Raw genomic sequence first — 24,248 nt, forward strand, 5'->3', positions numbered from 1 at the left:
AGTTCAGCGGTGGAGTCGGCGTGGCTCCTAGAATGCACCACAAGGGCACTGGTAAAAGTCACCTCTGAGTCCACTTTCCCCAGCGCCTCTCCCACTCGCTTGCGGCCTGAGCGTTAAAAAGTGCAGCCGCCCCTCATTTTATGCAAGGGCAGCGCTGAGAACTACCTGTGCACTGATCACATTTTGACAACTCCAGTTGCATTTTAAGTAACCGCACTCATGGCAGGGCATGCACCGCCTTCCATCATGCTCTTGTCACGGGATTCATTTTCAAATTCACTCATCTCCCTTTTTTCAACCCTTGCCTCCCTATAGTCCATTTTGCAAAGACAGCCAGAGTGATCTTTTCAAACAGTAAATCAAACCACGCTGCACTGCGGCTGAAAGCCTGCAGGGGCAAGCCCACGTCTCGGAGTTCATGGCCTCCGCCACCTGCGTTCCCTCTCCCTGAAACACCCGTCCCTCAGAGCTCCCCAGGTCTGCGTCCATCCCCAAAGGCCGCCTCTTCAGAGCTGCCTTTCTGTCCACTCATCTGCAGGGGCCAACCTTGCCCCCAAACCAGGCAGCCACCCTCTTGCTCCTAACCCCGTGGAATTTCCCCTGTGGCTTTCATCGCTGTCTGAATTTTGCTTGCTTACTTACTGCCCTCCACGCTAATGTCTATCTCCCTTACCAAAAAATCACCGCGACAGTAAAGATTTCATTTCATGTGTACACTAGTGGATCCCCAAGTCCCAGAACAGTGTCCACCACAGAATAGACAGCCAGAAAATACTTGTGGGTGAGAGGGAAGGAGGATCAAGGACAGAGAAGTCAAGGGTCAAGGACAGAGAGGGAGGGAGACAGGGAAGAAGGGAGGGTTAAGGACAGGGAGGGTTGGGGAGGAGAGAGTAGGGGAGAAAGGTAGGGAAGAATTAGGTCCCAGGAGCAGCTACTGCTAGGAGCTGCTGGTGTTCACCAGGTACAACTTGGGGCCTTAGAACAAGGGACTAGTCACGGAAGGGGGATGACAGCAGAGAGAACGCAAGTGACAGTGTATAAACCATATGTTTTTGAAGAACTGTAAGAAAGTGCCTGAATTGGGGTGGGTGGAGAAGCACGGGGCTCGCGGGAGTGGATGCCTTGGGCCCTGGAATATTACTTATTTTGCTTTTCCAAAGTGACTTCTTGAAAACGTCTCAAGTACTCGGAGTGGGGAAAGCAGAAGGAGTGCCTTGGCATTCCACGAACTAACGGGGCCAAGCCATCCGGCGTCTGTGTGCAGGAATGCAGGCGGGAAGGGCTGAGATAAAGCACAGATGCCCCACGAGGCAGCGGGGTGGGATGCCCAGACGCGACGCTGGGATCACTGGTCAAGGTGCAGGAAACGATAACTCAGAGCCAGGGGCTTCCCTGGACCCTAGGGCAGGGGCGGGATCAGCTTCAAAGATGGTTTGTTTGCACTTGTATGGGGGAGGGAGGACCTGTGTGTCCACTGGTGACTGCTTCCTTTTCCAGCCACAGAACTTTCCCTCGACCCTCAAAATGCATAAGCCCAGCTCTTACAAAGTTCCCAAGGAAAGCCTACTTTGGCAAAATCCCAAGGGAAATAAATGACAAATCAGAAATGCCCACGCACGGGCAGCACAGCAAGCTGGGGTTTAGCACGGGCTCTGTGCAGCCAAATATGTGCCGTATGCGACAGACTCCCTTGGAATTATAAATGAAAGGGACAGAAAAGGATCTAAAGATCGAGGAAGTTGCCCTACCAGACACCCGAGGAATGACCCAGGGGATTTTCCAGTTTACTTGTCAGAAATAACACAACACAGCAAACCAAGACGTCCAAATCTCATATCCACAGAGCCGATGGCGGCACATCTGGAATGTTCCACAGATGCACAGGCTAGACAGACTCTCGAGGAGAATCTGAAATTCCAGCAGTTGAGAGACAAAACTGCACCCATGTCTTCTCGGTGGCTACGGTGGAGATGCAGTCTGGGGCTTGCCACTGGGCACGAGCCACCAGAGGACCTGCCCATTGGAGGGTCCTGGGTTGGGCAGAGCCTTGGAGACAAAGCCGGTGGAGCACTGAACATAACTAGTGGCACTTGCTGCCTTTTGGAGGCCACATGGGTGGAAACCATTCCACTGCCCTATCATGCTCTGGCCTCAGGAATGTGCAGCCCCCAAATTGAGAAGCTGGACTATGGCACAGGGGACAGGGCAGTGCTGCGCTTCAGAGCTCTTGAGTTTCCTTTATGTTATTTCTGCCAAGTATTAGGAAAGGAGCTTCCAGGTCAGCTGTGTAGCACAACTCCCAGGCCTCCATTCTCACAGAACACAGTACAATCCGATGTGGACAGCACCACCTGGAGTGTGCAATGCACTCTCCTTTGTGCTACACCCTCTAGTTTTAGAGATTTATAACATCCACTAGCATGGTAAAGACTCTCAGAAGTCCTGTAACAAATAATTAAACCAAAATCAAAACAAAAAGAAAACTTGGTTTAACCTAGTTTTTTCATCTTTTAAAGCCATGGAACCCTCCTTCAGAAAATAGCTCCTAACATCCCATGGGCTGGGGTCATACAGCATATACCTAAATTTCACCTCATTCAGTTCTCTGAGATATCTTTAGAGCCGACTCAGGTTTGGACCTGGCGAGACTCCCCCTCACCACGACTTTGAACCTGCCTGTGTTCAGAAACGGCCTCAGGAGGCCCAAAAGGGTCTCCGTGCTCAGCTGCTTTCTCTGTAACACAATCTTCTGTGGAAACGGCAAGGACATCTATGGAACTGGGGCTGCCAGAGCCAGTCATGACCACCTCGGGCCACCTGGACATGGGCACCCCAATACCCAAAGCACTCACCATTTGCCTTTTTTTTTTTTTTTTTTGAGGCGGAGTCTTGCTCTGTCGCCCAGACTGGAGTGCAGTGGCCGGATCTCAGCTCACTGCAAGCTCCGCCTCCCGGGTTTACGCCATTCTCCTGCCTCAGCCTCCCGAGTAGCTGGGACTACAGGCGCCGCCACCTCGCCCAGCTAGTTCTTTTGTATTTTTAGTAGAGACGGGGTTTCACCGTGTTAGCCAGGATGGTCTCGATCTCCTGACCTCGTGATCCGCCCGTCTCGGCCTCCCAAAGTGCTGGGATTACAGGCACCATTTGCCTTTAACAAGAGATGGACGGGGTAGGAGAGGCCAGTGTGTTTCTCGCTCTGGAGACCAGACCAGCCCTAGGTGCAGAGTCAGCTGGGGAAAATTATCTGGCCCTGCACAGACACTCATTTATTTATAAAGCACCTCTTCTCCAACACAATTGATCCCCCAAGGCCTCACATGGAGAGGGGTCTGGTTACCAACATGCTTCACTGATCCATCACGTTCTGCCTTAGTTAATTCTCTACATGATTGACCCCTTGAAAATAAGCACCAAAACTTTATCTTCACCACTGTGAATGTACATTGGTCAAGGATGGATTGTATGCAGGTGTCCCTTTCAAAACACAGCACCATGATCCTAACTCAACCTGTGCTTGATTATTCAGGATCAGACGGATCAATTATTAACAGAGCAATACCTAGAGGTCAGCCTTGTAAGGCATGGGGGGCAGGATGACCCCACAAGAAGTGGACCCAGAGGTCTTTGCTTGGTGAGTTCAGGGGACGTCTTTGATCGATTGTCTCCCTAGAGATTGAGTATGCAGAATACTAGAAGTCACAGAGCCCCCAGATAACCTGGCTTGTCAAGATGTTTTATGGAGTAAAGGTCAACAGCCTCTGACTATGCAGCAGAGGATATTTCTGGCACCACAGTGTCTGAAATTTAGTACCCAGTCTTGATGGTAATTATTGTGGCTGTTTTGAGGCTTTTACTTTTACTTCCTACCCCTTGGCTGGGCTCCTGAGAGTTAATTTTCTGAAATAATTGAGGTTTCAGGGTATATCAGATGCTACTGCCTATAAAATACAAGACTGGAACTGAGCATGACAGCCAGTAATTTAGGTTTTTCCTTCTTCTATTAAGAAAAAACTCCAGTCGCTTAACTGTACATTTTAAAATAAGGTAAAGAGTGTCATGGGATTTGCAACTCAATGGATAAATGCTTGAGGGGATGGATAGCCCATTCTCTGTATGTGCTTATTTCACTTTGCATGCCTGTCTCCCAACATCTCATGTACCCCATAAATATATACACCTGCTATATATCCACAAAAAAATTTTAAAAGAAAAGTAAAGATAAAGAAAGTCCAACAGCCTGTTTTTCTGTCTGGATCCCCCAAGGCAAGGCTGCTCTGCTCACCCCACCCTCTCCGACTTCCCAATGCACCTTGTGGCTCCCAGGTGAGTCTCAGCAATGTGGTTCATCCTTCCTCCCTGAGATCCTGGACCAACACCTCATCACAGCTGCTCCACAAGACTACCCTCTGGCCAGACCCCTTGCCCACAAACGGGCACCTACAGACTCACACAAAGCCTCCTCTGCATCTTTTCCTTGGCCCAAACCACCCATCAGCTGGGCTCACCACAGCGGAAGCCCACTGCTTCCTTCCCATCAATGCGCATCTCTGTTCCACCAGCACAGGGTAGAGAATTGCCCGCAGTCTGCCTGCAAGCTGTTCTGATAAAGCCACTTTTCAATGAGCTTTCTTCTTCCTTTTCCTCCCTCTCCCTTCCTCAAATATACAAAAGAGGGCTATAAAGTGGGGATTTTTTTTCTGCACAGGAATGAAAGGAGGTTAGCTTTCCTTCCTTCCTATTTTCTTGGCCTCAGTCTAAATTTGGCGATTGGAAAGAGTGTTGAAGCAGTTAAATGGACCCAGTTCATGACCCAGGGGATGCCGGGTTGCCCTCATTTGCTTCTTCCATGGGGGTGACTCTGGAGGGGGGCATCTAAAATTGTTACTACTTCCCCTCTGCAACTACTGCTGGGAGGTAATTCTTGCACAGAGCTGGGGGTGGCTTTCAGAGTCGTATTATTCAACCTCCTTAAATTAAAATGGGGACACTGAGGCCCAAAGAGGTTAAGGAATCTGTAAGCCATGCAGTGAACTTCCTGGGCAGAGATGCTTCAGGGCACCATCCTTACAGGCAGTGACAAAACTCAAGCGTCTTACCATCATCCAAGTAGGTCTGGTCCAAGTTCTGCTCCTGTTTAATGGTCACCCCCGCAGGTAATACTTCCTTTTGGTCACTGACCGGGGGTCCGTTTTTGGCGCCTCTTTGGCTCGTGGCATTCTGCTGCTGAATGACTGTGGGGTAAGAACCCGGGCTCAGCCTCTGACCTTGACTGACCGGGGGCGGGCCAGGCCTGGTGGTGCCTGGTGCGAAATTCTCGCAGTACATGATGTGCTGGAACTCCTGGTGGCTTCCACAGCGCAGCTGCTGATTGGTGGGTGAGTAGTGGATCACAGGCGAGGCCTGCTGATTGGTCGGAGAGGGGTGGAGCAGGGCGGAGCTCTGCCCCTGGGAGCCGGCGTGCACCAGCACAGAGCGGTGAGCGTCCGCAAGGGACAGTGGGGCGGCCATGAGGGCCGGCTGCTGGTAGCCCAGCAGGCTGGGGCTCAGGCTCTTGCTCCGCTGGTAGAGTACGGCCGCTGGGTTCTGTTGCTGGTAGCGGGCGTCAGGGGATGAGAGCCCCGTGCGGAACTGCTGGCAGGGAGCCATGGTGGCCACGAGGCAGGAGGGGGACTCGGCCACCATCGGGTGCTGGGGGTAGTAAGGCTGGCTCCCCAGGCCTCCGTGGGTGGGGCTGCAGATCAGAGTGGGGTCATATTCATCCGTGGGCTCCGTCTTGATGGCTGGGACTGGGAGGAGAAAAGAGCACATAGGAGCACCCATGGCAGTGAGCCACGGATGTGCACGGAGGATTCGTGGACGGTGCTTGGGAACATGGCTTTGGGAGTCCATACGGGTGGGACAGACAGTTGGTCCCCGTCCCTCATCAGCCTTGGACAAAAGGTTCCCCGTGCAATTGGCTTAGGTAGGAAACTTTACCCTGGCAATGAACATCCTGAATTATAGATTTCTCCAATATTGGAAAAGTGGCTGGTAGGTCTGATTCAGTCCTGGGATTTTACAGCCTCTTTCTAGGTGACAGCTCGGAGAAGAATGCGTGATTTCAGATGATGCCTCCCCCTCTTTCTACCCCAGCAGCTCCTGTCTCTGCTTGCTTTCCTTGCTACTGCTTATCCCCGTCTGACATGTCATAGATGCTTTACATGCTGATTTATTACCTGAATACGCCCCTCCTGCAAATGTCAGCTCCTCAAAGAGAGGACTTTGGTCTGGTTTTTGATCCTCATGGCCCAAAACAGCACCTGGTACTTAATAGGCACTCAGATATTTTCCAGACAAAGGAATGAGCAAATAGTGACTGTTCCCTTCCTCCGTTCTGTAGTGCTTTGGGGGAATGAGCACTACTGGCTCAAGCCTCAGTTTCCCCATCTGTTACCTGGCAGGAACAATCATGCCTACCCTCACAGGATCATTGGGAGGATTAGATAAGATGTGTGTACAAAGCACTGAGCCCAGTGGCTGGCATACAGTAAGTGCTCAATGCTTGCTGTCGCTGCTATTCTCTTACTAGGATCATCCATCATGACTACCACTTGTGTTGTCGCTGTGGCCATTCCTTTCTCCCTGCCCAGCACCAATCACTGAAATCACTCTTTCCCCAGCATCCATACTAAAGCATTACCAATCCCAGGAGTTGAGGAATCAGTTTTCTTTTTACTGGAGTGAATGAATCAGTAACAGGACTGTGACCAAGTCTGCGTGTGCATGCGTGTGCGTGTGTGTGTGTGTGTGGCGGGGGACCTCCAAGTATTGGGGATTGGAGGAGATAAGGAGACTAGGCAAGGCTGTCTCTAACCACAGAAATTGTCCCTTGAGGTGCCATTCAAAGGCCATCACCTCACTCCCTGACCCAGATGGGAGACTGAGAACTCACTCCAGCCATGCTCAGCCAGACAAGAGCCAAGGCCGGGCCACAAATGAGAGGAGAGCACAGGAAACTTGAGCCTGTCTGCTCAAAGGGATTCCTGAGCTGCAGTCTAGAGCCCTCCCAGCGATCTCCCACAGTTTTTGGTCCGGGTGACCTGAACCCTGCCCCTGATAAGAGTGTCATGTCAGTCCCAGGACAGCACTGTCCTCACAGGGGTCAACACAAAACTGTGGGCACAAGTCAAGCTCACCAAGGCAAGGCTGCCAGGGCACCCCTCAGTTTAATGCTTCCAGCAGCCCAGAGGCTCCCTGAGAAACTGCCATAGGATGGAAATTATACCCTGGGTGATTATCTCCAATTATAGGTTTCCAATCTTGGAAGGTAGCTAGCAGGCCTTTCTCAGCCTGGGAAGCCTACAGCCTATTTCCCAAGGGAGAGCTCAGAGAAGCATTTTTAAAATGTAAAATTATGCTTCCCCTGGCTGTTCCTGTCCACCTTTTCTGCCGCCACAATCATAATCCAGCATACCAATAATATCAACATCATCTATGACCTAAACCCCTCTGTTAGAATGGCAGTTCCACACGGACAGGGATTCTTACCCTGTCGTGTTCATAGCTGTGTCCACAAGCCAAGAACAGTGCCTGGCACTCAAATATTTTCTGGACAAATGAATGAATGAAAAAATGGTTCTCATCACCTTTCTTGGGGTTGTACTTTGTGGGAATAAGACCTCCTGACCCTGTTATCCACCAATCACTCCATTAGGCCTTGGGGTGATGACCCACATGGGAGGGGGGTCACATAAAGATTCTGCAGGTTTTAGGGCATAGCCCCTCTATCATGATCAAATCTAAGCCAGGGACAGGAGTCATCCACTTAGCACCCTTCTGTTAAACATGCATACACACACCCTTCTTCTATTCCCCCTTCCCCCAAAGAAAAGTACTAAGGCAATAAGAGCTAATATCACTGACATCAGCTTACTCTGCACTGTGCTAAGGATTTATGTGCATTGAATTTCCAGAACCCTTATGAGGAAGATGCCGTCTCACAGATGATGCAACTGAGGCTCAGAGAGGTTGAGTCATCTGGCCAAAGTTACCTGACGAGAAGCAGACTTCAGGAGTCCTGAGCCCCATGCCTGTCCTCCCTCTCAATACCAAAGGGGTCGTCAAAGACCCTCCTTACCTGGGTGGTAGGTAAAGTGCTGAGGCTGACTTCGTTTTCTCTTCCCATTGATGACGTAGAAGTTCACTTTTACAGGTGTGCGGATGTGCTTGTTCCGATATTCAGGGATCTCAACAAAAAGCATGTTCTGGAAGGAAGGAGTTGTCATGAACTCAACTGCAATCATGTCTCAGTTCCTACCCAGACCCTGAGTGCATCCAGGCAGCCCACTGTCTAATGGGTGTTTTGATGTGCCTTTCATAGGTTTCCAGTGGAAATTCAATTTCTGGGGAATTTAACTTCTCAGCAGCAGCAAAGAAAAATACTGCATCAAAATATAATAAGGTGTCACAATTACAAATCAGAGAGCGTGGTGCTCAATAAATGTTGAATTCACTCATTAGTATGCACATATTGAGTACCTGTTAGGTCCAAAGCTCTGGGGGACACTGATGAAGGAAGAAGGGAAAGAAGGAAAGAGCATGAAGTAGGGAAACATGAGGGGAACTGAGACACTCAGCTGCCTGACAGTCAGTGCGTCACGTGCTTACGGGCTGGCTCTTGTCCTTATCCACCGTGGCTTCCATCTCCCAGATTTGCTGCCCATCTAGAAAAATTCAAAAATGACAGACTTTGAAGGAACTATTAGAAACCAAAGATTTAAGACAAAAACTCACCAACTTCTGTTTATCTTAGCTTATCTTAGTTTATCTTAGTATTATGTCATTTCAGTGAGGTGTGTATGCATCAATATGTGCACGTGTGTGTATATATGTATTTATACATATGAATATTTGCTTTTTCCAAAAGGAAGACATGGTGTCAATAGAAAACAAGGCAACATCGTCCTAAGTAAATTAAGGCAGGAACAGAAAACTCAACACCACATGTTCTCATTTATAAGTGAGAGCTAAGCATGGGGTATACGCAGACATGAAGATGGGAACAGCAGATATTGAGGACTAATGGAGGTGGGAGACAGGGACCAGGGCAGGGCCCAGCGATCTACCAGTTAGGTACTGTGTTCACTGCCTGAGTGACAGCTCATTCATACCCAAACCTCAGTGTCATGTAACATGCCCATGTAACAAACCACATGTACTTCCCAAATCGAAAATAAAAGTTGAAGTTATATTTTTAAAAATTAAAACAGGCCGGGCGCGGTGGCTCAAGCCTGTAATCCCAGCACTGTGAGAGGCCGAGACGGGTGGATCACGAGGTCAGGAGATCAAGACCATCCTGGCTAACACAGTGAAACCCCGTCTCTACTAAAAATACAAAAAAACTAGCCAGGCGAGGTGGCGGGCGCCTGTAGTCCCAGCTACTCGGGAGGCTGAGGCAGGAGAATGGCGTAAACCCAGGAGGTGGAGCTTGCAGTGAGCTGAGATCCGGCCACTGCACTCCAGTCCAGGCGACAGAGCAAGACTCCGCCTCAAAAAAAAAAAAAAAAAATTAAAACATAAAATAATGTTGCCAAAAAAAAAAAAAAAAAAAACAGGGCAACAACAGAAAACAAGAAAAAAATGGAAACTGTCCAGAATCCTACCATCATTTTTTTCTCTGTATCTGAATGTCTATATTTTTTTCTTAAAAAAAAAAAAAAAAAAAGCATTATTAAGGGCTGGGCATGGTGGCTTATGCGTGTAATCCAAGCACTTTGGGAGATCAAGGCAGATGGATCACTTGAGACTAGGAGTTTGAGACCAGCCTGGCCAGCATGGTGAAACCCCATCTCTACTAAAAATAAAAATACAAAAATTAGCCAGGTGTGGTGGCATATGCCTGTAATCTCAGCTACTTGGGAGGCTGAGGCAGGAGAATTGCCTGAACCCAGGAGGCGGACACTGCAGCAAACCAAGATCGCACCACTGCACTCCAGCCTGGGCAACAGAGTGAGATCTCATCCCAAAACAAGTAAATAACTAAATAATTTTTAAAAGCATTGTTATATGTTATACTTTATCATATGCCAAAGCTGTTAAAAAAGCACCATGACAGGTCCCTGACTGTCCCAGACATGCCTTCTTGGTGGTCTGAGACCACAGGCTTAAAGATGCGGCCCCAAGTCATGAGGGAAGCCAGTGACTTCAGTGGTGTCCGGGCTCACGAGTCACTGAAGAGCAGAAAGACACAGGCGCACCCTCCACCTTTCCTCAGCAGACAGCCTGGATCTCATGTCAGTCCTAACAGCTGATGAAGAGGTTTTGCTCAGTAAACTCTCCTGTCCAGAAACAGAACACTACTTCCCCAGTTTGGGTCCAAGAAGTTGGGCCAAAAAAAAAAAAAACCTCTGCATTTGCAAATAATTGATTTCTCTTACTGACCACCTATACTGGTCATCGGGTAGTTTTTAACTGAAACAAATCATTTCAACAAGTATTTCCAGGATGTTTTGTGGAACACTGGTTCTGAAGGATATTAAATAGTTTTATGAGAGGGGGGAAAAATTCTTTTTTTTTTTTTTTTTTTTTTTTTGAGACGGAGTCTTGCTCTGTCACCCAGGCTAGAGTGCAGTGGCCGGATTTCAGCTCAGCTCACTGCAAGCTCCGCCTCCTGGGTTCACACCATTCTCCTGCCTCAGCCTCCCAAGTAGCTGAGACCATAGGCGCCCGCCACCTCGCCCAGCTAGGTTTTTTTTGTATTTTTTTAGTAGAGACGGGGTTTCACCATGTTAGCCAGGATGGTCTCGATCTCCTGACTTCGTGATGCGCCCGTCTCGGCCTCCCAAAGTGCTGGGATTACAGGCTTGAGCCACCGCGCCCGGCCGAGAAGGGGGAAAAATTCTACATGCTAATAAGCATTTGGAAACTGCTGAGTCAAAGTCGAATGGCTTTCTTCACTGCAGGACTTCTCAGAGGCTTTAACATGTTGCTGTGCAGAGTTGAACCCCTCCCTTCTTTTAAGCACAGCTATTCGCATCTTCTGTGATTGCTGAGGTTTGAACCCATATAGTCTTGGCTCTTAAGATTCACCCAATGAAATCTGGGTTTCAAGCATTACTTAAACATACTCCCACCCACCTCCCCCATGAAAAATTAACATAAAGTCTTGTGATTGCTCTCTAGATGATCTTAACAAGGAACAAGCAATGAACACACTAGAGCCCTTTGTAACAATTAAGTCTGTAAGTCCTGACCTTACAGCGCAATTCCTGAAATGACTCAGCAAAACATGAGCTATGTTAAAAGGGAAGAGAACAGATGGTTCATGTACTGACTCTCACTCTAGTGTTCCTTGGTCCCTGCCGAAGGGACCGAGTCGTATTCATCACCATCTCCCCAACACTCGCAAATGCCTAATCAGCATCTCATGAGAGAACAGACAGAAGTGGCAGTCAGTGGACACAGAAGTGTCCAACGGCTGCTGGTGAGGCCAAGAAAAAGCCAGAGGCTAACATCAGACATGCCCCCTGTTTTCTCAGACAACTGAGCAGGCATGTCTGATGCTCAAAAGGAAGCAAGGGAAGATTGCTGGATGAACATTGAGGAATTGGAAGCAAAGTCATCAAGACCTGAGTCCTTTCAGTGTGCAAAGTCCCGTACAGAACTAGTCAGGACAATCCTCATTTCTTTGTCAAAGACAGGTCAAAGACCACCCAACAGAGACACAGGTCCCCTTTTCAGGTAGAGGTCACCACCAGGAGCGTGACTGTACAGGCCAGGCTAGGGTCTTCATCAAAAAGTGTGTTCTCATCCACAACTGCAAAGTGAGCTTGAAGCCTGAAGATTGAGTAAGAAATGAACAGAGGAAATGGTAACATGTTGATGTTTGGTTTGTCACCCACTCCCAGAGCCTCTCCTTCCCTGAACTGAATTATTGAATTTTGCCACCAACAGCATCTTTTTTTATTTTTTTATTTTATTTTATTTTTTTTTTGAGACAGAGTCTCGCTCTGTCACCCGGGCTGGAGTGCAGTGGCCGGATCTCAGCTCACTGCAAGCTCCGCCTCCCGGGTTTACGCCATTCTCCTGCCTCAGCCTCCGGAGTAGCTGGGACTACAGGCGCCCGCCACCGCGCCCGGCTAGTTTTTTGTATTTTTTAGTAGAGACGGGGTTTCACTGTGTTAGCCAGGATGGTCTCGATCTCCTGACCTCGTGATCCGCCCGTCTCGGCCTCCCAAAGTGCTGGGATGACAGGCTTGAGCCACCGCGCCCGGCCAACAGCATCATTTCTTTTTCCACTTATATGAACTTGCTTTGAAAAAAAAAAAAAAGGATCATTTTCAGAAGTTCCTAATGGGGAGGAAAAGGAGAAAACAGTACCTGGAAATGTGGTCAGTAAGTATCAGGTAGGGCCCGTGAAGCTTCCATTCCCAGCTCTCTTCCTAGGCTCACACCAATAAGCGGCAGATGAAACAGAAAATACAAAATGGCGGTGCAACGAAAAGGGCGTCACCAAGAGGAGAGTTCTCATGGACTGTCCTCTCTGGGTCAAGGGACGCAACACGAAGAAGACCTTTTCCCACCTCTGGTGGGTGTACATGGCAGACAAAACTGCACCCACTGACAGCCACAGAATTCCAGCACACAGGTTCCTGAGAGTACCCTTAGAAACTAGCCAGCCCCGCGCAGGCAGACGAGGAAACTGAGGCCCAGAAAAGCAAGGGGGCGGTGCAAAGACCCATAGTAGTTATGAAATCACAGCCTTTAAGCAACAACTGACATGATCTAATGACGAAGAAGATGGCTTCAAAGACAGGTCAAGGTTGTTACATGAGAGAAGCTCACCAGCTCACTGCAAGGCTAGAAGGTTACTGGGAGGCTGGAGAAAGATTTCACGGGGGTGGGATCTTTGTAGCGCCACTTACCACAAAGAGTCATGCAGATGCAGATCTCAAGCCCTTCCCTGCTTTGCTGTGCCCTCAAGATACCGTGGAAGCGTCACTGTGGCCCTCAAGGCCCTGCACAACCCAGCTCCTACCCTCGTTCCAGCCTCTCCAGGCACTGTTCTTACCTGACTCTTCTGAGCGCTGACTACATGCCTGGCATCACTCTAAGCACCTCATATACACGGGCTTGTCTCATCTGTACGGCACCCGTAAGAGGCAGGTCTCCTCACCCCATTTTATAGGGGAAGACATCAGGCACAGAGAGGCGAGAGCACAGGCCAAGGCCACACAGCCAGACCCTGTGGGGAAGCCGGATTGGAACCCAGGCAGCCTGGCTTCAGAGTCAGTGCTCCTCGTTCAGTTTCAGATCCCTGTGCCTTGCAGCTCCTCTGCCTAGTTCCCCTCCTCTGAGCTCCAGCCACAGCAACCGGCCCTTCCTCGGGACGCCCCGCAGTGAGGCCGTGAGCCGCCACATCCCACAGCCTCCCAGAGCCCGGTAAGTGTGGCTCAGGGAAAGAGGTCCATGGCGGGCAGGGGGGAAATCCTGCCCTCTCCAGTGTTCTCTGCCAGGCCTTCCACAACACGCTGACTGGAACCCTGAGCCTTCGTGGGCATGTGCTGCAGCCACAACCAATGTTTGTCACCCTAGCACTCTGCCATTTTACTCCTGTGTACCCCAAATTTCGGAGCAGACACACCCAGCTTCAAATCCCTGACTACCCCCAATGATTTGTGAGACCTTAGACATGACACGCTCTCTCTCCCTGCCTCTTCTCCAACATATGGAGATAATTATAGGACCCATAACTTATGGGATCATTCTGAAGATTAAATATGGTAACAGGCCCAAGCAGGGTATGATATAAATGTTCGGCGCCGGGTGTGGTGGCTCACGCCTGTGATCCCAGCACTTTGGGAGGCTGAGGCGCGTGGATCACCTGAGGTCAAGAGTTCGAGACTAGCCTGGCCAACATGGTAAAACCCTGTCTCTACTAAAAATACAAAAAAGTAGTCAGCCTGGTGGCGTGCGCCTGGAATCCCAGCTACTCGGGGAGCTGAGGCAGGAGAATCTCGAACTCGGAGATGGAGGTTGCAGTGAGCTGAGATCGTGCCATTGCACTCCAGCCTGGGCAACAAGAGAGAAACTCTGCCTCAAAAAAAAAAAAAAAAAGTTCAACAGACATGGGTTACTTTTATTACAGCTAGTGGCAACAGAGTATTTCAACACTGTCTTCTTTATCATTTGTTGCATATATTCCACAATGTGTTAATATTGAGAAAAACACAAGCATTTTAAAATCAGAAAATAATACACATTTTCCAACTGCAGTTTCTGCTTGCAATACTTCTGCCTACGGGTTTGGACTGGAGGGAATTTATGAAGCGATGAACTCTGTTATGTGAGACTGCAGCACGGTGCCTGATTTTACTTTGCTTTCCAAAGTGGGTCTTTTCACCATTAACTTTAAAAACACACACACACAAAGAAAAAGACCTCACAGGAATAAGAAATCAAAACTTAAACCATGAGCCAAGGGCCTATCTTCTTTCTTTCGCACCCTTTTGATAGCAGAAGCTCCAAGGGCAGCCCAGGAATCTGGCCTGACCTGTACTCTCTCATGGAGGGTCTGCACTCAGTTCTGGACAAACAAGTCCCCAACAGGAAGTGAAAACCCACATCCATTGCCCTTCTCGATTTTATGCAGCATGTGGAAGACACGCTCCAGGAGGCTGGCCTCTAAGGGAAGCGCGCAGTTTGCAGGGTACCTCGGGGTCATTTTCCCGGGCTCCTCTTTCCCGCTCCACCCTGCATCCACGGGTGCGCAAGTCCTGTGGTTTCGCCTGGAGAACCCACTAATCCCAGCCTCTGAATTGCACTCCCATGGGACAGTGGAATTCAGAACAAATGCTGATGGGGCCAGGTGTGGGGGCTCAGGCCTGTAATCCCAGCACTTTGGGAGGCCAAGGCGAGTGGATCACTTGAGATCAGGAGTTCAAGACCAGCCTGGCCAACATGGCGAAACCCCATCTCTACTACAAATACGAAAATTAGCCAGGCGTGGTGGTGAGCACTTGTAATCCCAGCTACTCGAGAGGCTGAGGCAGGAGAATCACTTGAACCCAGGAGGCAGAGGTTGCAGAGAGCCAAGATGGCACCACAGCACTTCAGTCTGGGCAACAGAGCAAGACTCCATCTCAAAAATAAAAAATAAACGCTGATGGAGTTTTCTCAGCCTGATGTCACTCTGTCCAGGTTCAAGTTCTGTCCTCATAGTTTACTCACTGTGTGACCTTCGAGTGGCAGCTCTTTGTGCCTCAGTTTCCTCATAAGCAAAAATGATAAAGTTTGGCCAGGTTCAGTGGCTCATGCCTGTAATCCCAGCACTTTGGGAGGAGGCGGGTGGACCATCTGAGGTCAGGAGTTTGAGACCTGCCTGACCAACATGGTGAAACCCTGTCTCTACTAAAAATACAAAAAATTAGTTGGGCATGGTGGCGGGCGCCTGTAATCCCAGCTACTTGGGAGGCTGAGGCAGGAGAATCACTTGAACCCGGGAGGTGGAGGTTGCGGTGAGTCAAGATCACGCCATTGCACTCCAGCCTGGGCAACAAGAGCAAAACTCCATCAAAAAAAAAAAAAAAAAATTAAGGTTAATCTTACTGACCTCAAGGAGATGTGACGAGAATTAAAATAGACAGTGTATGTGAAATGCTTAATAAAATTCCCAGCCCATAGTTAATGCTGCTATCATTACTATGATTTTAGAACCTGGAGTCTTGCATGTTCTGATTCCAGTAAAGAAGAATTGAAGGGTCATCCTGACTCAAGTACTTTGGTGGGTACTGAAGTTTTTTGCTTCATTTCATTGCATTAAATTCCTCCTTGCAAATAAATAAAATGGCCATAGAAAGTATTTATTGGTAGGGGACTGGTTGAATTAATTATGGGCCATCTGTAATTAGTATGGAAAATCATTAGAAGAGCACTGGGCATCCCTTAGAGTAAGGTAGATCTGTATTTTCTAACCTGGAAACACGATCCTGTTATATTAAACAGCAGATTTTGCTGGGCATGGTGGCTCACGCCTGTAATCCCAGCACTTTGGGAGGCGAAGGTGGGCGGATCATTTGAGGTCAGGAGTTTGAGACCAGCTTGGTCAACATGGGGAAATCCTGTCTCTACTAGAAATACAAAAATTAGCTGGGTGTGGTGGTGCGTTCCTGTAATCCCAGCTACTCAGGAGGCTGAGGCAGGAGAATCGCTTGAATCCAGGAGGTGGAGGTTGCAGTAAGCCGAGATCACGCCATTGCACTCCAGCCTGGGCGACAAAGTGAGACTCTGCCTCAAAAAAATAATAACATAAAAAGCAGATTTTTAAAAAGTGCTGCAGACCAGTATGTACAGCATGATGGCCCATAACTCAACCATTGCCCTACCAATAAATACTTTCTATGGCCATTTTATTTATTTGCAATGAAGAATGTAATGCAATGAAATGAAGCAAAAAACTTCAGTACCCACCAAAGTACTTGGGTCAGGATGGCCCTTCAATTATTTTTTACTTTGTGAGTCTATTCATAAGTCTACTTAAACTTAGAAAGCCTGTGCCCCAAGCTACTCATATGGTTGTACCTCCGGGGCTGGGCCCGAATGGGTGAAGTGAGACCTTCGTGCCTTTCTTCACTGATTCAAGAAACATGCAGCATCATGGTGACTTTAATTTGCTTACATTTTTATTATTTTAAAACAAAGGCTTTTTTCCCCTTAAGGAAAAGGCACATTGCAACTGCCTGTTGACTTTCCTATCTCTTGGGAGCTCTCCGGGGCCATAGCCTGAGAGGGAGGCTGGGCATGGACCATCAGCTCGGACTGAGCTCTAGCACAGCTCTACCTCAGGCCATGAGATGGGCCACGCATGCCTTCCAGCCCTCCAGGGAGCCCCAGACAGGGAGGCAAGGCAGGACATTCCACCCAGGCTCAAGAGAGACATGGACTCAGGGTTGCTTATGTCTACTGAGGTGGGGACCCAGCCTCTCTACCCAGCTTTCCTCCTCTGACTCCGTTAGACACACTGACCTTCTCTCTCTCCCTCCAACAGCCATACCTGCCTATCTCCAGGCCTTGGAACTTGCTGTTTCCATCTCTCAAGATGCTTTTCTTCAGATCTCCTGTGACCATCCCCTTCCCATCCTTCAGGTCCAGCTCACGGAGACCTCCCCTCATCCCAAACCATCCCCCTATAACTTTCTCTTCCAGCTTGACATCATTTTAGCTACCTATTGGTTTGCTATCTCCACCCAGCCCCAGGCTGTGAGTTCCCCCAGAGCAGAGCTATAGCTATCTCATTCTCTGCTTTATCCTCAGCTCTATAGCATCTGGCACATAATAGCTGCTCAATTAATACTGGCTGAATAAACAAACAAATTGATCTCAGGATCCTCCGGTGTGCACCCCCCAGCCAGAGTCCAGGAAACATCTGACCACTGACCTCTCCAGCCACAGGACCCTGCCAGGAGGAATCACCAAGCCCTTATTATGGGGTCCTTTGTGGGAATCAGCTGATGAGGAAGGAGCTGGGAATATGGGTGCAGACAAGGAATCAAACACAATCAGAGCAACTCAGCCCAGACAGCATTCCCAGTGCCATTGACCAGGAGTTCCGTATAATCCACCTCCCAACCCACACCTGGGGTCTGGGACTCTGGGTAGACCTACCCCCATGGAACAGGACTGAGAAGACCAAGTGTGTTTCTATCACTCTGGGCTGAGATGAAACAAAGGACTTTGGTCTCTCGAGCTGATGTTCAGGCAAAATTCTCCCATCCAAAATTAACAAAGACTGGCAGCCGGTGTGAAAACAGCCCTTCCAAGTCTTAGTCAGAAGTGAAGAGAAAAGAGCCAACCACTTTGGGCAAAGGGGTTAGGTCTAGAGAAGACTGAGCACAACTCTGCAAGTTAAAAAAAAAAAAAACATGGGGTGGGAGGATGGCTAAAGTAACGTCATAGCCTTTTTTGTTGTGTTTGTTGGTTTTTGAAACAGGGTCTCGCTCCATTGCCCAGGCAGGAGTCCGTGGCACTATCTCAGCTCACTGCAACCTCCACCTCCCAGGTTCAAGAGATTCTCCTGCCTCAGCCTCCCAAGTAGCTGGGATTATGGGCACATGCCACCACGCCCAGCTAATTTTTGTATTTCAAGTAGAGATGGAGTTTCACCATGTTGGCCAGGCTGGTCTCGAACTCCTGACCTCAGGTGATCTGCCCACCTCCGCCTCCCAAAGTGCTGGGATTACAGGCATGAGCCACCATGCCCAGCTGACATTATAACCTTTGCTTTAACTTCACAGAAGAGTTAACTCCAGAAGAAAACTTCTGACTTTGCAGAGTCAACTCCAGAAGCAAACCCCTACTAGATGCAAGAAGAATGGGCATCGCTCACCAGCCCGTTTGCTGATGTATGGCCCCTATACTTTGGTTGGTTTCCTGGTTTCTCTTTGCTGGCAATTCTTTAACCCTGCGATGGAACAAAGCAGCCAGGAAGCAGTAGGGTTGGCCGTGGGTTGGGGCTGGAGTCTTAGCAGTCAGCCTGGAGGAGCTGTGGGCTCGTGTCAGCACTCCAGGAGAAACGAGCAAGCTTTTGGGAGGAGGAAGGCAAATCCGTCCTCACCCGGGCTGTGAGCATGCCATTGGGCTCAAGGCAAACGGGGAGGAAATCAAAGTGTCAGTTCATGTTAGGAAACCGTGCGTGATGCTTCCCAGTCCTGGCCCTGCTTTTAAAAATTAGCCAAATAAAAATGGTTGAAGTCATTTTAGTCTGCTCTTTATGACTGCTAACTAGCAGAAAAACGTGTCCTCCCTGGAAGCATGGGCTTAATGAGCCCAGCAGATGGGGGTGGGGTGGGGTAGGTTCAGGAATGGCCCCCTAGCTCGGGATTTCAGCCGCCCAACACGATAACACTGCCCAAATGGATTTACTGAGATCTGGAAAGGAAGTCCCTTGATTCCCAAGTCTCCTGCCCCACTACTTCCTTGGTGGGCTTGGCCCCCAACCATCCCCCACCAGGACAGCCAGACCAGCTGCTCATTCACCTCCCAGCTTCTCTGAGTGCTGCCCCCCACCAAGTCCACTGTTCACACAGATGGCTAGAGCACTCTTAAACATCAACCAGACCATGCCACTTCCCTGCTCAAAAACCTCGAACAACTACCTGTGGCTTTGGGAATTCAATCCAAACTCCTTGCCATGTCTGCAGGGCCCAGCTGGGTCTGTCCTCTGTAGCACCTCTCCAGGCTCAGCTCTCACTCTTATGACGCACCGGCCGCCTGGGCCTGCTTCCCATTCCTCAAATGCCCTAAGCTCATCTCCATGCTGGGGCCTTGGCACTGGGCGGTTCCTTTTGCCTGGGACACTCTCCCGGCAGTCCTTGTGGCTCTCTCTTTCCCACCTTCAGGGGTCTGCTCAAAGCCATCTCCACCAGGAAGACCTCCCTGACCCCTCTCTATCCAGGGTTACCAGATTTAACCAATAAAAATACAGGATGTTCAGTTAAACTTGGATTTCAGAAAACAACGAACACCTTTTTACGTCCCAAACTCCTTACCATTGTATAGAACATACTTTCACTAAAGAAGCTCACTGTTTGGGATTCAAATTTAACTGCACATCCTATATTTCCCCCCTAACTCCACACCCTTTTCTCTCTCGGGCCTGTGACCTGGCTTCCCTGGCTTCATAGCATTTTCCCATCTGAAAGTGTCCTGCGTATAAACAAAAGTTTCAGACTGTCCACCCCCAAGGGCAGAGACCTCACCTGCCATGCATCCCCTGTGCCTGGCATGGCACTGCACATAGTAGGTGCTCAATAAACACCTGGGAAATGAACACGGAAGCACCGGGGGCTGAGTGAGTGGAGCGAGGCTGAAAGGGCACACTTGGAGGCTCAGTCAAGGTCAGTCTTACACAGAGGCCGGATGTCAGCTCCTCCCCTGTCCCCCCCTAGATGTGACTCTTCTCAGCCCTAAGCTGTCATCTATGGATGATCCCCACACATTTCAGACAGCCAGCTACTCTGGGAACTAGGAAGTTGGGGTTTCAGGCCCAGCCCTCCACTGACGAACTCTGTCACCTCAAAGAAGTCTGAAGACCACACTGTGTGACTCGGCTTCCCCATCTGTAAAATGGGGAAGGCGAGGAAGCAGGCCATTAGTTACACTCCCTCCCGCTGCCACGCTATGACTGCAGGAGTCTGATGGCTCCAGGGTAAGGACAGGAGAGAAATTCACCTCTCCAGGAAGGACTCTTCTCCCAGACAAGAAACCAGCATGGCCCTGCCCTCTGAACCCTGTGTGAAGTCAATCGGGCTCCCACAGTGCAGGTAGAAGGGCAGCTGATGTTTTCTGAGCACCTACTATGTGCCTGATACTTTCAGTTCCTTGATCTCCTTCTATTGCTAAAACACCACCAACCCCATCTTAGAGATGGGAAAACTGAGTCCCAAGGTACATAGTGTAAGGCCAATCCAGGCTTCAGGTCAAGTCTGCTGGGTGATGCAAAATCCAGCCTTTGAAGTGGGAATTACACCAAGGTCTTTGGCACCAGGAACAATTTCTGATGGTGGAAATGCTTAGACACAACGAGTTTTCTAACTAAAAACTCATTTCTCTGTGGCCTCTTTCAAATAGATGCAAACGGAATGAACTGCAGGATTCTTGGACTTAAAAGCCTGTTCTTCCATGCAGGGGACCAAGTTTAGGCAACTATTTAGCTCCCTGAAAACGAGACCATTTTCTCCATCTCCAGGGCAGCTCCGGAGTTGCAATCTGGATTGCATCTTTGGAGAACAGCTTCGTGCCCCAGCAAAGCTGTGGGTAAGAGATGGGTTCAGCCCAGGGGGCCACTGACACCAGGGACGTGAGTCACTGAGGGCAAAGGTCCGGAGAGCCTTAGTCATGCCCCAGCCCTGCCTGAAGTCTGACATTTCTCAGAGGGAAGCCCCATCTAGAGACTCCCATACCAGGTCTATTGTTCGAGAAAACATCACGCCGGGTACAACCAAACCCAGGGAGAGAAACAGGTGGGAAGAGCAGGTGTCCGCTCTAAGATGGTTCCGATTGTTCCAGGGCACTAATTCATGGAAAAAATACTTAATTTAGCAAAAAAAAAAAAAAAAAAAAAATATATATATATATATATATATATATTTCAAGCACATGCATTTATATTTATTAAACAAAGCTCAAAATACAACCTTTGGGGACCTCCAAGTAATAAAGTGACTCATGTCAGGATATGATGACTCAGTGGGAAAGAGGGAATTCCACACCCACGCCTCCTTTCTAAAAAATCAATTTGTCCTCTGGACAGGTGATGGGAGCCTCTGCCATCAGACCGGTCCAAGAAAATCGTCCAGCAAAACAAAACAAAAATTCTCTTCAAACAATTTAAGTTTCAAAGCTGAGTAATCTGATGCAGGCCAGTTTCCAACCTACGCCCCCGCGGGACACAGAGAGCCAGGGAGCTAGTTGGCCGAGCCTGGGGGCCTGAATTAAGAAGGATTTACCAGCCGAAAAATTCCAAAACTCTGTGTCATGTGAAGGAACCTTCCAAAACATTGGATCCCACCCAGGCTCAGCGAGTCGCTCAAAGTCATGGCAACCCCGTTCCTGCTGCCACATCACTTTTATTTTTGTGTCCTTAGATTTTTTCCTGTTTTGCAATGTTTTGCTGGGACCCCCGACTCCGCCTGAGGCCATGTGGCCAAGGGCCAGGGTTCCCACTGAAGCCAGGAACAGCCTGGACTTCCCAGCGTGAACTTTGCCTGAGGGGTTACACATTTTTTAAATTTCAGAGAACATCCAAATGGCTTTTCAGCAATTACTGAGAATGATAAATAGGAAAGACCCTAACTGTTCTGTTTGGTTTCTCTTTGTCCTCTCTGACATGACTAGAAAAAATTACTCTGGAGTTGATGACAAATGCTGCCTTGGGATTCTACCTCTGTTACCAGTTGTGGGCTGACCTGGAGTGCATGACTTGACATCTATGAGCCTCAGTTACCTCATCTGTAAAATGGGAATGATGCTGCCCGTTTCTCAGGGCTGGAGTGATGACTGAAAGAGATGTATTCATTCAACGACACAAATGAGCACCTACTGTGTGCCGGGGACCACTCTGGATGCTGAGGATACAGCAGCAAACACTGAGTCTCTGCTGTCAAGGAACTAAGAGTCCAGCATGAGAGACTAGGTGATAAATGAACAGACAGGCAAGGTGATTTCAACAGTGCTAAGTGCCACCAAGAAAACAGAGCAGGGCAGTGGCACAAAAGGTGACAAGGTGTTGGTGAAGTGGGACAATTTCAGAATGACGGTCAAGGAGGACCTCGTGGAGGAAGTGACCTTTGAGCCGAGACTAGGAGGAATAGGAGGCGGCAGGCTTGAAAAGAAAGGGTAGAGGAGGCCGGGCACGGTGGCTCACGCCTGTAATCCCAACACTTTGGGAGGCTGAGGCGGGCAGATCACAAGGTCAGGAGATCGAGACCATCTTGGCTAATACGGTGAAACCCCATCTCTACTAAACAAAATACAAAAAATTAGCCAGGCATGGTGGCGGGCGTCTGTAGTCCCAGCTACTTGGGAGGCTGAGGCAGGAGAATGGCGAGAACCCAGGAGATGGAGCTTGCAGTAAGTCGAGATTGCGCACTGATGCCACTCCACTCCAGCCTGGGCGACAGAGCAAGACTCCATCTCAAAAAACAAAACAAAACAAAAAAGATAAAGGAAAAAAGAAAAAAGAAAAGAAATGGTGGAGGAACATTCTAAGAGCACACTGAGAAAGCCAAGGTCCTGAGATAGAAATGGGCTTGGGGTGTTTGAGGACAGAGTAAAGCCAGGTGTTGCTAAGCCGAGTGGCAGGGAGAGAGTCAAAAAAGCTGAGGTCAGAGAGATGGGCAGGGGCCAGATCACACAGGCTCTTGAAAGTCACCAAAATAATCAAAAATAGTAATACAAATAATATAATAATCATTATTATTATTGCTGCTATAAATAAGATGCCATTTTCCAAAACACCAAGCTTTTCTAACTTAAGAAACACCACGCTGCCCCTCTCCTACTGGTTTTCCACCACTCTCCAATTTGTCATCTTGCTGGAGTGGAAACTGCCAATTCCATTTTAGTCGACAGCTATAAAAAGAACATTGGAGCTGGTGGTGCCGATGACCAAACTCGGGGCTAAGATTAGCCCAGGAGGCTGTCACCTTTCCTTAATGTGAGAAACAGCTGGGATTCCCCTTCCTTGGAAAACTTCAACTGTTCCGCCCCGCCCCGCAGAGCCCTTGCTGGCCAAATGTCCATGGAGATGGGAACGGGGATGAGTTTTGGAAAAAAGAAGTTGAGCAACAGGGATTCCCCCTGCGGAAGGCAGCCCGGGCTGGGAGGTGAGCTCTTGGGGTCAAAAGAGCAGGACCAGTGAATGCAAGGCAAGCCCCCTCTCTGCAGAGAGCCCTCAGAGCCAGACAGCCCCCGCAGAGGAGCCCACCGTGTCTCTAACACCCCCGATTGTCTCTTGTCATTCACGCAGGAACTACATTCACCTGGGATTCTTTAGTTAGGCATGAAAGGGTCAGAAATGTATCCTCTTGATGCCAGAAACACTGGAGGATTCAAACTGCTGCCCAGAGTGCTGAAGTGGATAATTCAAGGGTCCCCATCACCACAAAATAGTCCCAGCCTGTGACTCAGAGCAGTGAAGGGTCTTCATGCAAAATTAACGTGGTTCTAGGCTTTTTAAGCCTAGAACAACAGAGTCCAAGGTGTGGGGTATACAGCCAGGCTGCCTGGGGTCAAATCCCACCACTGCCCTCTACCAGCTGTGTGATCTTCACTAAGTTACTTAACCTCTCTGTGCTCAGTTTCCCATCAGTAAAATCGAGAAAACAGTAGTCTATCTTGTAGGGCTCTTATGAGGCATCAGATTAGTTAGCACATACAAAGTGCTTAGAATAAGGCCTGGCACATAGTTCATTATTAATGAACTACTAATTACTGATTACTAAATTACTAATAATGTTCATTATTAGTACTTATTACTGTTTTTTAATATCTCTTGGTTCCATGAGATAAAGTCTTACCTGTCTTTGTCTTTCCACAGCCAAAATATAATGATGAGAATAAAAAAAGCTAACATCTAATGAACATGTTCAATGTTCCGAGCTCTATGCAAAGCACCCAACCTGTAGAATCTCATTTAATCTCGCATCCCAAGAGAAGTGAATCATCATCTGTATCTTACAAAAGAGGACATGTCAGCTCAGAGAGGTAAAGTG

The 24,248-nt window shown here is 48.9% G+C and overlaps 1 protein-coding gene across 8 annotated transcripts in view; it reads right to left on the reverse strand.

The window, feature by feature from the left end:
* NFATC2 (nuclear factor of activated T cells 2) overlaps window positions 1-24,248 on the reverse strand; it is a 180,236-nt gene that overhangs the window by 41,351 nt on the left and 114,637 nt on the right. For all 8 annotated transcript variants that reach the window (XM_033186750.1, XM_033186752.1, XM_033186747.1 and 5 more), the window contains exons 7-9: window positions 8,647-8,702; window positions 8,117-8,243; window positions 5,097-5,786 (exon numbers count right to left, since the gene is read on the reverse strand). In XM_033186750.1, coding sequence (XP_033042641.1) covers window positions 5,097-5,786; window positions 8,117-8,243; window positions 8,647-8,702 — 873 coding nt within the window. The remainder of the gene's footprint in view (window positions 1-5,096; window positions 5,787-8,116; window positions 8,244-8,646; window positions 8,703-24,248) is intronic.

The sequence above is a fragment of the Trachypithecus francoisi genome, unplaced genomic scaffold (assembly GCF_009764315.1).
Source record: "Trachypithecus francoisi isolate TF-2019V2 unplaced genomic scaffold, Tfra_2.0 Lachesis_group21, whole genome shotgun sequence".
Taxonomy (NCBI): domain Eukaryota; kingdom Metazoa; phylum Chordata; class Mammalia; order Primates; family Cercopithecidae; genus Trachypithecus; species Trachypithecus francoisi.